General features: G+C 44.2%; 1 protein-coding gene across 1 annotated transcript in view; it reads right to left on the bottom strand.

Annotated features, from left to right (window-relative positions):
- The window catches only part of capn15 (calpain 15), a 144,216-nt gene that overhangs the window by 91,057 nt on the left and 32,415 nt on the right, over nt 1-20,744 (bottom strand). Inside the window, 1 exon segment of the mRNA XM_078418020.1 lies at nt 7,416-7,490. Coding sequence (XP_078274146.1) covers nt 7,416-7,490 — 75 coding nt within the window.

The following is a 20,744-nucleotide window of genomic DNA, read 5'->3' as shown; positions in this document are numbered from 1 at the left end:
AAGAGACAGAACAGATGTTGAACATACAGATAGATGCACAGTGTAGGATAGGACAGAGGGCGATGATCTGGGACCAACAGAGAGATGTCAATCGATTCAGAAAAATGCCAGAATTGACATCAGTTCCGTCATCTGTTCCGTGCTGAGCACAACATTGAATAAGTGCCCCGACCCAATGCGTCACCTGTCCATTCCCTCCACAGATGCTGACTGACCTGCTGAGTTCATCCAGCACTTTGTGTTTTTCTCCAGATTCTAGCATCTACCGTTATTTGTGGCTCTATTCTCCCCTGCCAGCAGAAACACCAACTCTGCATCGATCCTGTCAAGCCTTGTAAAAATGACCAAACGAAAAGTAATTTAGAGACCATCCTGTGAGGTTCAGGGTCTATTCAACCATTTGTTCAACATAACATGGGCATCACTGTGGCGCAGCAGTAGAGCTGCTTCCTCACAGTGCCTGAGAGCCGGATCAATCCTGACCTCGGGTGCTATCTGTGTGGAGTATGTAGGCTCTCCCTGTGACCACGTGGGTTTCCTCCGGGTACTGCAGTTTCCTCTAAAGTCCCAAAGACATGTGGGTTTGTAGGTTAATTGGCTTCTATAGATTGCCCCTAGTGTATAGGATGTGAAAGTGTGATCACATAGGGTTAGTGTATGAGTGATTACCGGTCGGCGTGGACTTGGAGGGCCAAAGGGCCTGCTTCCATGATGTAACTAAATCATGAAGCCAAAATCTCAACACTATTTGCACAACACAAATGGTGTTGTTGGAATTCTGTTTAGTCTGTTCATTAAGTGCAGAAAGCAAGACAGAGAAGCAAGTTCAGACCATCAGTTGCTGTGTTCCCCCTTTTGTCCAGCTCTTCAATAGTGTTGCTGCCTTGCCTTTGGGTTAAGACATGCCTGTGTGAGCAGAGTGAAGTGCACATCTTCAGAGAAACATACAAACAAAATCACATTCAGTGTGCCAATTCTGGGCGGACCTTGCCTGCAGACTTTATGACTTGCCACCACCCTGCACATTCATGCATCCTGCCTCCAGTATATATGTATAAAAATATGATACTGGAGAGATTTTTTAATGTTATTTTCATTTGTATGCAAAAGTATATTCTGTTTACTTGATGGGAACGTTTTGCTTGTATGTGGTACTTCATATAGCCATGTAATACATAATATAAACTTATAGTTCCAGACTTTGTTCAACTGTTGTAAAATTAAAATTTGTTTTTGATTTTGACCCATAATTGGACACAAAAATGTGACATTTTTTACACATCATAACTTATGTGAAAATATATACGTATTGTAATGGCCTACATTTGTCTAAACAAATTTTTTTTGAGGACCTTTGATATGCCTTTCCAAACCCGACTTTGCTTGGAGAAATTAGTTGCACATAATCATTTGGGAGAGTAAAAAATATCATGCTCGTGTACGTAACTCATCGTGTCCTGAGAGTTAAGTACATAAGATGCCGTTGGAAATCATGAAAAATGAATATTTTTCGGATCGATATTCATTTGTTTCTATGATGCTCAAGCCAAGTAAAAAATATATATGTCCAAAAATTCTTAACTCAGCATACTTTAAAGCAAACGAGACACAATGTGCTTACTTTGTTCTCCGTGTCCAAATCGTTACGTACATAAGCAGGCATCATTAACCCGCTGTTTTCATGTCTGGTGGATTTGTCAACTTATAAAAACATTTTATAAGTAAGTGTAAGTGTAGTTTGTCAGTTTTCTGCTGACGGTGCTGCAGCCTGATGACCCTTCGTGTCTTAGACAATAGACAATAGGTGCAGGAGTAGGCCATTCGGCCCTTCGAGCCAGCACCGCCATTCAATGTGATCATGGCTGATCATTCTCAATCAGTCCCCCGTTCCTGCTTTCTCCCCATACCCCCTGACTCTGCTATCCTTAAGAGCTCTATCTAGCTCTCTCTTGAATGTATTCAGAGAATTGGCCTCCACTGCCCTCTGAGGCAGAGAATTCCACAGATTCACAACTCTCCGACTAAAAAAGTTTTTCCTCATCTCTGTTCTAAATGGCCTACCCCTTATTCTTAAACTGTGGCCCCTGGTTCTGGACTCCCCCAACATTGGGAACATGTTTCCTGCCTCTAACATGTCCAACCCCTTAATGATCTTATACGTTTCGATAAGATCCCCTCTCATCCTTCTAAATTCCAGTGTATACAAACCTAGTCGCTCCAGTCTTTCAACATATGACAGTCCCGCCATTCAGGGAATTAACCTAGTAAACCTACGCTGCACGCCCTCAATAGCAAGAATATCCTTCCTCAAATTTGGAGACCAAAACTGCACACAGTACTCCAGGTGCGGTCTCACTAGGGCCCTGTACAACTGCAGAAGGACCTCTTTGCTCCTATACTCAACTCCTCTTGTTATGAAGGCCAACATTCCATTGGCTTTCTTCACTGCCTGCTGTACCTGCATGCTTCCTTTCAGTGACTGATGCACTAAGACACCCAGATCACGTTGTACGTCCCCTTTTCATAACTTCGGAGTGTCTGCTGGTTAAATACAGGAGACGTTCAATTGTCCAGCGCTATCTTCCTAATGAAAGCTGCCCATCGGACACCATCTTGTTTGCGTTTTGAAAGGCAAGATTTTGTTTGTATTTTAAATGTATTTTGGGGGAAATACTAGCCGAGTCAGGTCGAGATTACACCGTCTTCTGAAACATCGCGAAAATTCCCACACTGTCAATACTTCTCCGGCGTCCTAATTTTCGCTGAAATCACTGACAACTCGGTAAGTACTTGAGAGTTTTGAACTATAACACCTTGTATGGGTTACTTAAAAACCAAACTTCACTGTAACAAGGCATAAACTGGATTTACTTCCAGTTTACTAAGAGCTGTATTTTTTTTTTATGTTTTAAGTGGTTACGTGGATTTTTGCGAAAAGTGTGTGGGCATTCTTTGAAAATGTAAGGGAGATGCATATCATGTTTCTGGGTTGAATATCTGGGTTTGGAGCCCACTTTACATGTAATGGCGGAGGCCAAAAACATCGCGAAAATTCCCACGCTGTCAAACTGTTGCCTCCAATCTACCTGTCAAATGGCCTGACGGTAAATAAATCGGTTTACTGTCCAATTTCATTGTGGACCGCCACGGATAGGATGTATAACTACCCTTTAATGAATTAGAAAAAAGAAGTTCTACCATTGCAATAAAATGCCATTGAGACACCATGTTACGTACGTTAACACTTTTGTGGTAAATTTTAAATTACCTGAAAAAACTACTTGCGGTTGTGGAACTATCTTTCTTTCTTTTTGATAGAGTCAGACGGTGTCTATGTCATGCTTCTATGTCCCAGTATCATATTTATACACATATTTATAACCAAGGAAATGTCTGATCAAATAAAAAGCCCCACACCACCTCTCTGATATTTCCCCCTCACATTTGCAATGTCAAGGTCAATGTTGGAAGTTTAATTTTTCAACAATGAGGGAGAGGTGGTGTCCCTGATGCAGCAGCATTGAGAGTATACGAGGAAGCTCTCAGCAAAGTCAAAAATCAACCATTTGGAAGATATTCCTCACTTGTATTCCCATTCCCTCATTTGTGTTCCCGGTGCCAGAGTCAGCTGGCCAGCAACGGCAGCTCAGTACGGATAAATATTTACAAGCTTGTGCTGGAAGACTTACAACCTATAAAACTGCCTTATTTCATGAACTCCGCTAGTAACAGCCACTGGGAAATGTCAGACCATCTGAAGCACAGCAGCAGCCTCTGCAGGTAACAGCGTTCCCAGAATTCAAACAGGGAATTATTGTGATAAAGTTCATCCCAACTCTGCCTCAACTCTCACTGAAAAACACAACCAGTTCCTTTTGGGAATCTGGTTACTCACTACTCTGTTAGATTTGTGTTCGACTCACTGAAAAAGGTCCCGGCCTAAAACATAATCTATCCAGGTTCTCCAGAGATGCTGCCTGACCCACTGAGTTACTCCAGCACTGTGTGTCTTGTATTGCTCTGTTAGAATACTCCCCTCAACTCACACCATTTGTACGCAAAACACAAAGTGCTACAGGAACTCAGCGGGTCAGGCAGTATCTGTGGAAGGAATGGACATGCAACATTTTGGGTCGGGATCCTGCTGCATTTACCCTTTCCACGTTAATCCATAAACCAATGGATTTTTTGTTCATGTTACGCAGCTGTCTGAGCGTCCTGGCCAGCTGTGCAGTGCTTTAATACACAACAGGACATTGGGACGCACAGCTTTCTTTAATTTAAAGATGTTGGAGCCAAGATGCTCACTGTTAGCCAGGGCCAGTGAAGTAGTCACTCCCCTGAAGACCAGTGGGAAACAGGCTGTAGTCAATGAAATTAACTGTTATGTCACGGGAAATCATTCTTCATCAGGTGACCCAGTGGTGTTGCCAACCGACCTGGTGCCTCATGGCGCCAGTGACACAGTTCAATCCTGGCACGTGGGTGCGTCTGAGAGTGAGTGAGTGAGTGAGTGAGTGAGTGAGTGAGTGAGTGAGTGAGTGAGTGAGTGAGTGAGTGAGTGAGTGAGTGAGTGAGTGAGTGAGTGAGTGAGTGAGTGAGTGAGTGAGTGAGTGAGTGAGTGAGTGAGTGAGTGAGTGAGTGGTTTCCTCCCACATCCCATGCAGGCTGGTTGGTTAACTGGCTGTTGTAAATTGTCCCTAACGTGTAGGGGAGTGGTAGAACCTGGAGAGTGTTGAAGAGAATCTGGGAAATATTTTTTAAATGGGATAGATGTAGGATTAGCGTCAATGGGTGGCTGAGGGTCGGTGCGGTTCTGTGATGCATCTCGCTATGGCTCTTCGAGGGTTAACCTACAGCACGCTTCTTCTGACCTCTATGACTGTTGAAATTCACAACACATTGCAATGTACCAGAACATATTTCTTCTAAGCTTTTGTATAAGTAGAATGATCATTTGATTCATCAGGAAGACTCAAGATTTCCATTAGCATTTCAGCACCCACTTGCAGTGACGTTTGGGCATTTAGTCACACTTTCATTTACTTTACACCTAAAGACTGTCTCTCCCCACTGGAACATAGATAACTGCTCGACAGTAGTTTCTTCAAACACCAGGCCTATCAAATAGAGCTAGGGCGAGAGTCAACGTGAATGTGGAGAGCAGGAAAGTGGGAAAGCAGCCAAGATTATCAAATATCTTTTTCACACCGGTCACACTGCTTCCATAGGACAGAAGATACAAAAGCTAGAGTGCACATACCACCAGATTCAAGAACAGCTTCCCCTCTGCACTCAGATTTCTGAACAGTTCTTCCATAAGGATGTAGTTCCAATCTTCCAAACTACCTCATTGTGACCATTGGACTTTTTCTCTGGAACTATTATGCCACAATGCTTAAAACTGTATTCTGCACTCTGGCATTTTTCTCTTTTCTCTAACTGTTGTACTTGTGTATGGCTTGATATTCCATGATGTGCATAATATGCATAGTATGGTCTGATTTAATTGGATAGCGCGCAAACAAAAACTTTCCACTTTATCTTGTGACATTAATAAACCAATGCCAACACCAATATCATTAGACTTGGATGCCCCACGATCTCACTGAATGGCAGATCAGGGGCCAGGTGACACACAGGCTCTACGGAGCCAGAACTGTATACTGAAGGTATAGCTTTAGGTTTCGGTTTGTAATTGTCACAGGTACCGAAGTACAGTGAAAAGCTTTCTTTTGCATGCTATCCAATCAGATCAGATAATACTAAACTTAAATATAATCACATCAAACTAAAGTACAACGAGTAGAGAAAAGGGGAAGGTAGAGTGCAGAATATAGTTCTCAGCATGGTAGCGCATCAGTTCCAGACAAAGTCTAATGTCCGTAATGGAGCAGAGATGAATCGGTCAATACCCCAGCTTATGAAAGGAAGAATGAATGAATGAATGAATGAATGAATGAATGAATGAATAAGTTTATTGGCCAAGTATGTGCATATACAAGGAATGTGCCTTGGTGCTCCGCACACAAATGACAACACAAACATACAGTTAACAATTAAGAATAAAGCATAAACACATCAAAACAATAAGTATACAACATTATGGACTAAACATGTGGGTGAAAATAAACCAGAGCAAAAAAGAGACTACATACTTTGGTTATTGAGTAGAACTACTACTCGTGATAAAAAGCTGTTCTAATTTCTGGCTGTGGCTGCTTTGACAGTCCGGAGTCGCCTTCCAGAGGGAAGTGCTTCAAAGAATTTGTGGCCAGGGTGAGAGGGGTCAGAGATGATCTTGCCCGCTCGCTTCCAGGCCCTTGCAGTGTACAGTTCGTCAATGGGGGGAAGGTTGCAGCCAACAACCTTCTCAGCTATGCGAACGATCCGTTGCAGCCTCCGGATGTCGTGCTTGGTGGCTGAGCCAAATCAGACCATGATGGAGAAGGTGAGGACGGACTCAATCATAGCAGTATAGAATTGGACCATCATTGCCTGTGGCAGATTGTGTTTCCTCAGTTGCCGCGGGAAGTACATCCTCTGTTGGGCCTTTTTGACTGTGGAGTCGATGGTGGCCCCTCCCATTTAAGGTCCCTGGAGATGATGGTTCCAAGGAACTTAAATGACTCCACAGATGTGACTGTGGTGTTGTTGATGGTGAGTGGGGGGAGGGGGAGCTCTCCTGAAGTCAACAATCAGTTCCACTGTCTTAAGAGCACCGTCTTAAGAACGACCTGTATTTATTATATTAGCATTTTAAGAATCTCAGGGCACCCCAATTTGATCAGTTGTTCTTTATTTCGGAATCAGAGGTACAAAAGCAATGCCGTAAAGCGGTGTGAGCACTGGCTGCTATTTTGAGAAGACATCAATTACAGCCATACCCAAATAGCACTGCAGTGGTGGTAGTGATTGATGAATGACAGCACCACAGAGGCCTTGGAGTGTAATGGTCCATACCAGAGGCATGAGTGCAGCAAATGGGGTCTGAAGCAGCTTCCTAAGGATTACTGAGCTACTTGCATCCAATATATTAGGAAACGTGCATCAAATCCAAACAGTTAAAACACAAATAGTATCTAAAACCCTTCGCATTTATCGTTTCACCAATCTTTTAGATTTTACAGAGGTGCATAGTTGGGGTGAATGCACACAATTCTCTTCCCAGGTTATTGGAATCATGAACTGGAGGACACAGGTTTAAGTTGAGAGGGGAAAGATTAAAAAGCAATCTGAGGGGCAACTTTTTCCACACAGAGGGTGGTGGGTATATGGATCAAGCTGCCATAGCTGGTACTTGAGGCAGGTACAATAACAACACTTAAGGGACATTTGGACAGGTACATGGATAGGAAAGGCTCAGAGGCTTATGAGGCAAACTTGGGCAAATGGGGCTAGTTTAAATGTGGTACCTTGGCCGGCATGGACGAGTTGGGCCGAAGAGTTTGTTTCTGTGCTGAATTACTCCATCAGGATCAAACAGTAAACTGAGAAAAGACAACAGGCAAAAAATGAAGAAATTTAAAAAAAGAAAAAACTAGAAGATGAATTTGTTTGGATATCCAGTTGACAATTTTCAAAAATTTTAACTACAAAGTTATAGTACAGTATGGAATTTAAATATAGAAATCTGGCAATAAAATCAAGGAAGAAAGGAACAATAGGACACACCTTTGGAGGAGGATGCACTAAGTGGCAAGGAGGATATGTAGAGCAGAAACAGCAGCCAGCAGAAAGGTCAAACGCAAAAGGATTTCCATTTCCATGGTATATTTAATGAGCTCAAAACACTTCAAAACTACTTACAGCAAAAAAAAATCAGCTACAAGGAGAGGATGGTCAAACAAATTGTTTTCTCTGAAACAATGATTGTGGGGAGACTTGATAGAAGCATGTATAATTAAGAGAGTCGTAGAGCGGGTTGACAGTCAGAACCGCACCTCTGAGTAACCAAATTCCGAAGTCACCGTCTTCTCCACAAAATGTTTTTTCCTAACTCCATCTTGAGTGGCTGCCTCCCATTATTTCCTGGTTCCAGAGACTCCAGCCAAGAACAAATACATGTAAGGACTTTATATGTTTGAATGTTCTTCTAACAAACCATAACTAGGGGTCGATACAAGCAGGCAGCAATCAACGAATGGGAACATGTGGGTTGTTTTCAGGTTGGTAGGCCGTGTTGAGTGAACTGCATAGGAACCAGTGTTGGCGTTTGCAATCTATATGAATGATTTGGACCAAGAGAACAATAGTGACATATATCATCAGCTAATAATGTCTACATCAGTATATTACTCCCAATAATATGCACTCTAATTTTCAAATGCGGTGAGGTATAGGTTCAATGAAAACCTTGCTAGCAGCAGCATCACAGGCCCATCGACTCAGAGATTATTTATTAACCTCTTGTATCTTGGGTTTCTAATGTAAAACTGGACAGACTTGATGCTCAAGTTTGAAAATAATTATGATTAGGCTCAAGTATCATCCTTTCAGGTATACATAAAAGCCCCAGGGGAAACAGTGACCATAAGATGGTAGAATTCTGCATTAAGATGGAGAGTGCCACGGTTAATTCAGAGACAAGGGTCATGAACTTAAAGAAAGATAACTTTGATGGTATGAGACAGGAATTGGCTCCGATAGACTGGAAAATGATACTTAAACAGTTGATGGTGGATATGCAATGGATGAAATACAACAATTGTTCATCACGGTCTGGCGTAAAAATAAAACAGGGAAGGCGGCTCAACCGTGGCTAACAAGGGAAATTAGGGATAATGTTAAATCCAAGGAAGAGGCATATAAATTGGCCAGAGGATGGCAGCAAACCAGAGGACTGGGAGAAATTTAGAACTCAACAGAGGAGGACAAAGGTTAATTAAGAGGGGGAAACTAGAGCATGAGAGGAACCTTGCAGGGAATATAAAAACTGATTGTAAAAGCTTCTATAGATATGTGAAGAGGAAAAGATCGGTGATTCTCGCCTTCATAGCGAGAGGATTTGAGTATAGGAGCAAGGAGGTCCCACTGCAGTTGTACAGGGCCCTGGTGAGTATTATGTGCAGTCTTGGTCGACTGGGCTTATATTCGCTGGAATTTAGAAAAACGAGAGGGGATCTTATAGAAACATATAAAATTCTTAAGGGTTTGGACAGGCTAGATGCAGGAAAAATATTCCCGATGTTGAGGGAGTCCAGAACCAGGGGTCACAGTTTAAGAATAAGCAGTAGGCCATATAGGACTGAGATGCCGAAAAACCTTTTCACCCAGAGAGTTGTGAATCTGTGGAATTCTCTGCCACGGAAGGCAGTGGAGGCCAATTCACTGGATATTTTCAAGAGAGTTAGATTTAGCTCTTGGGGCTAAAGGAATCAGGGGATATGGGGAGAAAGCAGGAACGGGGTACTGATTTTGGATGATAAGCCATGATCATATTGAATGGCGGTGGTGGCTCTAAGGGCCGAAAGGCTTACTTACTCCTGCACCTATTTTCTATGTTTCTATATGCTGGGAAAAAAACACTGGTAAACAGCTTGGCAAATAGATGACATGGAAAATGTTGTGCTGGAAGAATTGCAACAAGGAAGATGAAGCAATAGATCCCATCACAGCTACCATCTTCCAAAGTTGTATTTGCATTAAAGTCAGAGTCACACAGCACAGAAACAGCTCTTTGACCCACTGAATCCACACTAACCATCAAGCACCCATTTACAATAATCCAATTGTTTTACTCTCCTTACATTCCCATCAACTCCTCCCAGGTTCTACCACTCAACCACAAACTAGGGACAACCTGTGCTCATGACCATATGAATCTGAAGAAGGGTCCAGACCTAAAATGTTGTCTTTCATAAGGAATAGTAGAATTAGGCCATTCGGCACAGGGAGAAGAGATGTGGCATGGTGCATCTAACAATTACCAACTGTAAATAAAATGGGAATAATGCCAAGGGTGTCAACCCCAGCTTTAAAGATGTGCCTTAAGTCTGAAGCAAACGTTTTAGTCTGCATTGGTTGAAGCCACTTCAGCCCAGAATCAGTGTTGCGCCACTGCACAGCTGCATTGTCAGACGTGCCATATTTCCATCTTCAATTGAAGGCTCGTCTGCTCTTTCAAAGAAACATACAAAGCCTGGTGGAATTACTTAAAGAAAACCCAGGAGTGTGGCCAATACAATTGTCACTTAATTGCTTTTCATTTTATATTATATGCAAGATGCCTTTCACGTATAATTATAATACAATGACTGATGTACTGCAAGACTGTTAGGATGTGACTGTCACCATTAAAAAAAAAGATTTGCATTTTTACCCAGATATGTCATGATAGCAGCTGGTGAAGAGTTTATACATCAGCATCAATGGGGGAAATGTTGCCGTGGAAGAGATGGTGCTTTGACATCATCATTGTTATTTAAAGGGATCCCCCATATGCTTCAGATTATGAACATTATGTACTGCCTTACACATTTGCATTAATAGCTAATTTTCTCAATTTCTCTTCTGATGAGTCCAGTCCTTACCACCCTCAGCCACTGCCAGTCTCGCAGGCCTTTGCTCACACCCATCCTTTATTCATGTGTAGGAAGGAACTGCAGATGCTGGTTTAAACTGAAGGTAGACACAAAATGCTGGAGTAACTCAGCGGGACAACAGCATCTCTAAAGAGAAGGAATGGGTGACGTTTCGGGTCGAGACCCTTCTTCAGACTGATGTCAGGGGAGAGGGAGATAAGGAAGTGTAAGGTGTGACAAACGGGGCAAAGGGAATGAAGATCAAGGAAAATGTAGAACATTGTAGCTGGGAGAAGGTAACAACAAAGCAAACAGAAATAAAATGTACTCGGAGACGGTCAGACTGATCGGAGAACTGGGATGGGGAAGGGATGGAGAGAGGGAGAAAACACGGGTTACTTTATTCATTGATTGATTGAAAGATACAGCATGGATTAACGATCTCGGGTGTTGTCTGTATGGAGTTTGTACGTTCTCCCTGTGGCCGTGTGGGTTTCTTCTGGGTGCTCCAGTTTCTGTATCTTTCAATCAAAAATGTTACCCAACCGCGAAACGGTGATAATCTGGCATTATTGAACCTTTGTGCTGGACTTGTGGATTTGCAGACTTTAGATGTCATTGCATTAAGACCACAACATTCTTTGTGACTGACAGAACAAAATGTAGAAAACCTTGGGCCATACTATCCTTGGCACACCTCATTTTACATTTGATGGAATTGCTGCAACACAGAAGGCGGCTATTCGGTCCACCATCAATTCATGTCAATTGAGAAGGAGTGCTCTTTAAACATCTCACAATCCAGTTGCTACACCGAATAGCGCTCTGCCAGTTTTCTATGGAGCAATAATTCTGGCTGTGCATGGCAGGTTCCAGGACAACGTGCATGAAATTACCAGTCTGCACCCTCACCGCTGTCCACTGCAGTCCAGGTCTAACCATATGATATAGTTTTTCCTCACCCTCATCTCTCCCATGCCATAACATGGACAAGGAATGAAACTAGTATCCATGGAGACACTAGGTGGACACAAAATGCTGGAGTAACTCAGCAGGACAGGCAGTATCTCTGGAGAGGAATGGTTGATGTTTCGGGTCCAGACCCTTCTTCAGACCCTCTATGAACCCTCTCTGCTCCCCCTCTGTGATTCCTCCTTCCCTGCTCCCCCTCCATGGAGACACAAGTGACTGCAGATGCTAGAATATTGAGCAAAGCACAAAGTACTGGAGGAATTCAGAGGGTCAGGCAGTATCTGTGGAGGGAATGGACAGATTATGTTTTGGGTGCCAGACCTCCCGACATTTGATTTTACAAATTCATAATTTTGATGTCCAAAATTCAGAATTTTACATCAAAATTCATAATATGGCACGTAATGCAACCTTTCAGCAAAAAAAAGGATGCACGCCAAATGCGCATATGCGTGGCGCTACATTCATGTGTGAAAAACGATTATTATTTCTTGGACTACATGTACAATGTCAGGCCTATCATGAGCACATTCTGCTCTTTATAGAAAAGTTACTGAACAGAAATACTTTTTACAACACAAAGAAAAAATTGCTTTGTTTTGTTTTTTCTATTTTGCTGTTTTCTTACACACCCCAATTCTCTTGGTATTGAATAAAAGAGCAATGGTCATAAAATGTATGACTAAGTTATGAAGAAAGAGTTTCATTTGAAACTGCACATACCTAATTTCATTGAAGACATACTTGCTCCAGTGGTCTTCAACGGCAAATCACAACCTTCCATGTCCCCCCCACCCACCCCTACTCCCCCCCACCCCCACTCCCCTCCCCCACCTCCACTCCCCTCCCCCCCACTCCCCTTCCTCCCTCCCCTCCCCCCCATTTCCCCCATTTCCCCTCCCACCCCCACCCCACCTCCTTTCCTCCTCCCCCCACCAAATTCGGAAGGGTTGGGAGGTCTGGTGTGGGGACCCTTCTTCAGACTGATTGAGTAGGGGAGGAGAAGGCTGGAAAAGAGAAATGTGCCATTCAAAACCAGTGTCCAGACTGCTTTTATTAGCATAAACCATTCCCTTATCCACTGTGTTTGTGTTACAGAGACTGAATCAATTGATGTCTGGACTATGTCCAAATGACTTTTCTTCATAAGCTTGTAAAAGAAAAATCACATCACTGAAATTATGAAAGATTTATTCAAAGCTTAAGTTGGTTTATGCTCATTCATAATGTGCAAACAGCCTGGGTCATATTTTAATCCCTGAATGAATTTTAAACCCAATGCGTAACATAAACTATAATAGATAACATTTATAAATTATTAAGCCTCGGCCCTTCATTTTTCATGGGTACCAATAAAAAGATAGCTAGGAAAATAACTGCAGATGCTGGTACAAATCGAAGGTATTTATTCACAAAATGCTGGAGTAACTCAGCAGGTCAGGCAGCATCTAGGAAGAAGGAATGGGTGACGTTTTGGGTCTAGACCCTTCTTCAGTCTGAGGAAGGGTCTCGACCCGAAACGTCACCCATTCCTTCTCTCCTAGATGCTGCCTGACCTGCTGAGTTACTCCAGCATTTTGTCATACAATAAAAAGATGGCAGTATATGTTTTGATATTTATCATCACAATCCTTTCTGCTTGGTACGCCAAATGCACAATGTTTATCCAATGTCAAAGCAGCAGTGAACAGGGAAGAGGAAGATCAGATCTTAGGGTGAGAAGGGGAACAGCAGGAAATCCCCTGCAGTTACACTGCAATTTGTACTCTCCATGAAACATTGTAATGCTACGTTACTGTGCTGTAGCAATCAGTGCCCACCCACGCCTGTAACATATTAGAGGCAAGCAAATTAAATACAAATCGCTGTGCTCAAGTTGAGTCATCCCACCCCGCCATTCCTTCTCCCCGCTCCTGCGTGGCAGACGACACAGAAGCTTGAAAGCGCGCACCACCAGACTCAGGAACAGATTCCTCCCCTCTGTTATCAGGCTTCTAAACGGTCCTTCCATAAGCGAGGGTACTGTCCAATTCTTCACTACCCCATTGTGGACATTTGCAATGTCTGTGGAACTGAAGCGCTACAATGCTGCGAACTATCATATCATATATAGACGGAAACAGGCCTTTTCGGCCCACCAAGTCCGTGCCGCCCAGTGATCCCCGTACATTAACACTATCCTACACCCACTAGGGACAATTTTTACATTTACCCAGCCAATTAACCTACATACCTGTACGTCTTTGGAGTGTGGGAGGAAACCGAAGATCTCGGAGAAAACCCACGCAGGTCACGGGGAGAACGTACAAACTCCTTACAGTGCAGCACCCGTAGTCAGGATCGAACCTGAGTCTCCGGCGCTGCATTCGCTGTAAAGCAGCAACTCTACCGCTGCGCTACCGTGCCGCCCATATTCCGCCTATATTCTGCACTCTGTATCTTCCCCGTTGCTCTGTCTACTTGAGTTTGATTTGATTGTATTTTTGTATGGTATTATCTAATCTGTTTTGATATCATGCAAATAAAGCTTGTTATTGTACCTCGGTATATGTGACAATAATAAACTTAAACCTAAAGTTCTGCTAATTTCGTTAACAATTGCTGTTATAAAGCTGAGATTATGGTCAAGTGGCACTTTAGGAGAGAGGAGAATCCCTTAATAGCAAAAAGAAACAACCGTCTGTCTCAGCTCCAGCTTGGAAGGTCATCCCCTCATCTCAACATTGGAAGTCACCCTCTCACCTCCACATTGAAAGTTGTAGGTTCTAGTCCTGCTCAAGAGATTCCACTCTCAATGCAGAACTGGGGCCAGCCTGGTGCTGACTGTTGGAGGCAGTAAACCAAGGCCCCTCTGCATCCCTGGTGGTTGCAACAAAGTGCAGTAATATCTAACGAGAGAACAGGGAGTCTCCTACCGATATTTAGCCTTCAACCAATATTGCTCCAAAATATTGATCTTGGCCTGATCCCGTTTCCAATTGTGGACCCTGCAGGAACTGACTGTTGTACTTCCTTGCAGGCAATAATACTTAAACTTCAGTGTCAGGGGATGAGTGCAACTTAGGTTAACAAACATAATAAAACGGAAGACCTTGCCTGCTACAGAACAAAGCTATCTGCATCATCAGTACCGCATCCACCACAGGAAATATCCATCCCTCCACCAGCAGAAGGTTCGGCCAATTCACAAAATACCATGCAATTGCTCAGGGCAACTCTCATATCTGTGGCACCAAGATGAGTATTCGCTATGTTGACAAATACTCTCTTCTGCAGGTGTACGGTAGAGAGCATACTGACTGGTGGATTCAGTGTCTGATTCAGCAGCTCGAATTCTCGAGAACAAAATAGATTACACAGAGATGGATACTGTCCGATCCACCACAGGCACTCACCTCCCCACCTTCGAAGAGATCTATAGTAGGCATTGCCTCAAAAACCAGCCACTATCATCAAAGACCCACACCATCCTGGCCATGCTCTCGTTTTGCTCCGAACATTGGGAAGAAGGCAAATAGTCTGAAAACCATGACCTCCAGGTTCAAGAATAGCTTCTTTCCAAAATTCATTTGGCTCTTGAATACAACACCACAGTAAACACATCTATGCACTTTATGGACTGTCTTTGGTTGCACCAAAGACTCATAGAGGTTTATTTTTGCACTAGAATTATGGTTTTTAGTTTAGTGAACTTTTGTATATTATATATTAACTATGTGTATTGTGTTTAAAGGACTGTTATGCACTGCATTTAAGACTTTCATTGTTCTGTGGACAGTATATATGACAATAAAACACTCTTGACTCTCTTAAATAACAGACACATGAATACACTGTCCAATTCTTAACCAATAAATATATTTGCTTTTCTGCCAGCGAGGCCAGGTCAAAACATTGTAACCCCCTCCCTAACTGTACAATAGGGGTTCCTTCACCAAATGAATTCCCCAAGGATAAGGTAGTGCTTCACCATGGGTTAGTCATGGACAATTACGGGTGGGCTTTCGATGCCGACAACCTAACATCCCATGTGTCGACAAGGCATCATTGAGGGTGAAGCACTGACATCTACTAAGGTTTTTTGAAATTAAAGTACGTAAGAACGTTAAGAAAAGAGCACTTCTATTGCACCAATGCTTACAATGAAAGCATTAACAGGAAAAAAAACTGAAATGCATTAATTGAAATTAATTCGGCCTGGGTGACTGATATTTTGTAGATGGTGCACACTGCTGCCACTGTACGCCACATGTGGAGGGAGTGAATGTTTAGTGTGTTTCATAGCGTGTCTCCCACATGTTCAAATCACAAAGGTAACATCACATTGTGACTGCAGCACACAGCTTGGAACTCTTAGCCAGAATAATGGGAACACTAATAATAATAACCTGAGAAATTTGTTCCTTGAGCCTCTTCCAAGCTTCCTCACTGGACTTCTGAGGTTGAGAGATCTGAGGAACAAATGTTTCCTCACAGAGGGCAGAGAGTTTATGGAATGAACTGCCTGAAGAAGTAGTAGAGGTGGGTTCAAAAACAATGTTTAAAAGACATTGGACAAGTGCATGGGTCAAGAGTCAAGAGTGTTTAATTGTCATATGTACTAAAACGGAACAATTGCATTCTTATTTTCAACTGCCTAACAGGTCTGTAAACAGTACTTAATAGATAATATAATAAAACTAACAAAAAAAAGTTCAATAAACAAAATTGTTCGTGCAAACCAAAGCATAGGTTTTGTATGGCGCCATAAGCACCGGGTGGCGCCACCAACACCGGCTGCCTCGCCATCAGTCTGTCCGTCCTTTCTACTGTTTTTTATTATTTTAACTATGTGTTAAAGTATGTTTTAGTGTTTCTTGGTTTGTTTTATGTGGAGGGTGGAGGGGCGGGGGTTAGGGGAAACTTTTCTTCAATTACCTCGATGGAAATGCGATTTTTCTCCGTATCGTATCTCCGTCCCCACTGCGGCCTAACATCGTGGAGTGGTGCGGCTTTTCCTGGGGACCAGCACGGCGCTTTAACCCGCAGACACTGCGCGGACTTTAACATCGTGGAGCTGCGATCCTTTGCTGAGGATCGACTGTGAAGAGCTCCAACTGCGGGGCCTGTGGACTTTAGCACCGTGAAGCCCGTGGTCTCTGGTAAGAAGAGGCCGACCCGGGAGCTCCAATGCGCGGAGAGAGTTTCAACTGTCCCGACGCCGGAGTTTCGATCATCCCGACGAGAGGGCTTCGGATATCGACCGGCGGCAGCGAATGGTTTAACAGCCCTGACCGCGGATGAACAAAGAGGAAGATGGTTGAGCTTTATTATCGTCCATCACAGTGAGGAATGTGGATTCCGCTGCGGTGGATGTTTATGTTAAATTTTATTTTATGTGGCTGAGTGTCTTGTTGCTTTTTAGTTAGTATGGCTGTATGGTAACTCAAATCTCACTGTACCTTAATTGGTACATGTGACAATTAAATTGAATCTTGAATCTTGAATAAGCCCTAAGTTCTTAGTGCAACCAAGACAGTTTGTAGTTCAGTTTAGTTGACATGTGTAGTGTTTAATGGTCTGATGAATGGGATAGATTTAGGGCCAAACGTGGACAATGGTACTAACTCAGGTGTGCAACTTGGTCTAGTTGGGCTGAAGGGCCTTTTCCCATGCTGTGTAACTCTGGCCCTAAAGATCACTGTAATCTAACCTCACTCCTCCCAGATGTAATTCTTTGTAAATGTGAGGCTATCTAGTCTCTTCCATGGGAAAGTGCCAAGCTTCCTGCAGTGCTGCATGAATCCACCCTGGGCTTCAGGCTGCTGCTTCCGTATAATGGCTGCAGCTCCCTAGCCAGCCTCTGCATGGTCTGAGGATGAGCCACTCATCCAGATCTCCGTCCACAGATGGCGCTGCACCTGCCCAACACTTGCAATAGCATCTGTTTTCACGTCACGCTGTATAACCCAACAGCCGGCCGGCTAGATCAGGGGCAGAAAGGGAAGAGACTTCTTCCCAGTGGTGTATTTGCTCTTGCAGCTAGCAACAGGAATGGAAGCGGAAACAAACACTCCTCCCAGCACCGGCACAAGAGGCCTTGATCGACAGATAGAGTCACATTGAGACTCCCTGTGTTGAAGAACTTTCTCTCAAAGGCTTGGGGCATAAACAGCAGCTCATAGCCGACGTTGCCCAACACAGAATGGCAATGCAAAGCATGAAGGCGGCTGCCACACTGGCCTGACACCAGGATGCCTTTTCCATATAATTGCATGAACTTAATTAAATAAAAATCACAGGGGAGGTTGCAAACTGTTAATCTCAATCCTAAAATTTGTTGGAAAGCAGCAGGCAGCCGACTGAGGGAATGAAACGGGCAAGCTGCTGCAACCTCCCACGAGGCCGAGGGAGTGAGTCAGTGCATTCACACAACTTCTTTCAACTTGGTAACAAGGGGGAAAGCAGCAAAACTCATTACAAGTTGGTGCAGAAACACTTGTCATCTTTACCAGCTCTCGCTTGCAACAGCATCTCACCTCCGCACACATTCTTCCTTCAGCTGGAAGAGACTAATTCATGGTTAACAGTATTCCTGATATTTAAAGATGTGTCTCTGCAGAGATTTTTTTTAAAATTACTGATAATGCTGGCACTTCTTGTCAGTGCCCTGAACTGAGCAGTTAGTTACGGGTCATCCAGGTCAGCCCAGCGGAGAAGAGCGCACGGCCTGGATACTGGGGATCCTAGATGATGAATGCAGCCTTCTTGAGGCAGCGCCTCATGTAGATGCCATCAATGGTGGGGAAGGCTCTGCCCATGATGCACCAGGCTGAGTCCACCACTCTCTGCAGCCTCTTGTGTTCAATAAAGAAAGCGTTCCCTTTGGTTTTGCAAGTGTCCACAGGGCAGCCTGAGTGTGTGGAGCCGCTGTACCCAGGGGTGGCCCACCATAGGGCAGCCTGAGTGTGTGGCGCCGCTGTACCCAGGGGTGGCCCACCATAGGGCAGCCTGAGTGTGTGGAGCCGCTGTACCCAGGGGTGGCCCACCATAGGGCAGCCTGAGTGTGCGCACCTGCTGTACCCCAGAACTCTGACAACATTTCCCAAATTCTTGCGAGATGCCAAAAACATATATAATTCTTAAACCCACTGACTCGCACAGCTATCTGGACTACACTTCTTCCCACCCGGTCCCCTGCAAAAAGTCTATCCCCTACTCCCAATTCCTCCGTCTACGCCGCATCTGCGCCCGGGATGAGGTGTTTCACACTAGGGCTTCCGAGATGTCCTCGTTCTTCAGGAAACGGAGCTACCCCTCCTCCATTATAGATGAGGCTCTCACTAGGGTCTCTTCTACATCCCGCAGCTCCACTCTTGCTCCCCCTCCCCCCACTCGCAACAAGGACAGAATCCCCCTCGTTCTCACCTTCCACCCCACCAGCCAGCGGATCCAACATATCATCCACCAACATTTCCGTCACCTACTACGGGACCCCACCACTGGCCATATCTTCACATCCCCTCCCTTCTCTGCGTTTCGCAGAGACCGTTCCCTCTGTAACTCCCTGGTCCACTTGTCCCTTCCTACCAAAACCACCCCAACCCCGGGCACTTTCCCCTGCAACCGCACGAGATGCAACACCTGTCCCTTTACCTCCCCCCTCAACTCCATCCAAGGACCCAAACAGTCTTTCCAGGTGAGACAAAGGTTCACCTGCACCTCCTCCAACCTCATCTATTGCATCCGCTGCTCTAGATGTCAACTTATTTACATCGGCGAAACCAAGCGCAGGCTCGGCGATCGCTTCGCTGAACACCTGCGCTCGGTCCGCATTAACCAAACTGATCTCCCGGTGGCCAAGCACTTCAACTCCCCCTCCCATTCTCAGTCTGACCTTTCTGTCATGGGCCTCCTCCAGAGCCATAGTGAGGCCCACCAGAAATTGGAGGAACAGCACCTCATATTTCGCCTGGGCAGTTTGCAGCCCAGTGGTATGAACATCGACTTCTCCAACTTTAGATAGTTCCTCTGTCCCTCCCTTCCCCTCCTCCTTCCCAGATCTCCCTCTATCTTCCTGTCTCCACCTATATCCTTCCTATGTTCCGCCCCCCTGACATCAGTCTGAAGAAGGGTCTCGACCCGAAACGTCACCCATTCCTTCTCTCCCGAGATGCTGCCTGACCTGCTGAGTTACTCCAGCATTTTGTGAATAATATAATTCTTAAGGGATTGGACAGGCTAGATGCAGGAAACATGTTCCCGATGTTGGCAGAGTCCAGAGCCAGGGGTCACAATTTCAGAATAAGGGGTAGGCCATTTAGGACTGAGATGAGGAAAAACATTTTTAGCCAGAGTTGTGAATCTGTGGAATTCTCTGCCACAGAAGGCAGTGGAGGCCAATTCACTAGATGTATTCAAAAGAGAGTTAGATATAACTCTTAGAGCTAACAGAATCAAGGGATGTGGGGTGAAAGCAGGAACAGGGTACTGATTCTGGATGATCAGCCAAGAACATATTGAATGGCAGTGCTGGCTCGAAGGGCCGAATGGCCTACTCCTGCACTTATTTTCTATGTTTCAAAATCTGTGCCGGCTTCCAGCATTAATGGCAAGGGCCGCAGGTACATGGGAACAACACCGCCACCTGCAGATAATTCTCCAAATCAGACTCCATCCTGAACTGGAAACATCTTGTCGTTCCTTCATCGTTGCTGGGTCCAGTCCAGAATTTCCTCCTCAATATCGCTGTAAGAGTAATTTTACCAGAAGGCTTGCAGCAGTTCAAGATGCTGGTTCAACACCAACTTTCCAAGGGGCAATTAGAGATATACAATAAATTCTGCCATTCAGTCGAGTTGAGTCTTTTGTTAAATGCACAAGTATGGTGAGGACCAGGTACAATGGAAATCGTGCTTGCAGCAGCAACACAGGCACATTGACTCAGACAACACAAGAAACATAAATTACACATAAATTAAAGACAGTGAAAAAAAAACTGCGCAAAAAGCAAGACATTGGTGCAAAATGTAATTAGAAAACAAGTCCAAGAGGTGTGTTCTGCTGTCGCGGTAAGGTTAGCGACATCTCGATCCAGAAAAGCCTTTTCTTTTAACCAGTTCTTTCCAACAAGCAAATGTTGTATTTTCAGCAGAAAAAGCTTGTAGGAATGAATCGGATTTCCAGAACATTTTCCACTTTCAACAAACACCAGGGAATCCACAGCAAGTGAAATGGACGAGAATGGATTAAGATGCTGTGCATTTGCTA

This window comes from Rhinoraja longicauda, chromosome 21 (assembly GCF_053455715.1).
Source record: "Rhinoraja longicauda isolate Sanriku21f chromosome 21, sRhiLon1.1, whole genome shotgun sequence".
Taxonomy (NCBI): Eukaryota; Metazoa; Chordata; class Chondrichthyes; order Rajiformes; family Arhynchobatidae; genus Rhinoraja; species Rhinoraja longicauda.
Note: the sequence above shows the minus strand (reverse complement) of the source record. Positions and strands in the feature narration are given on the sequence as shown.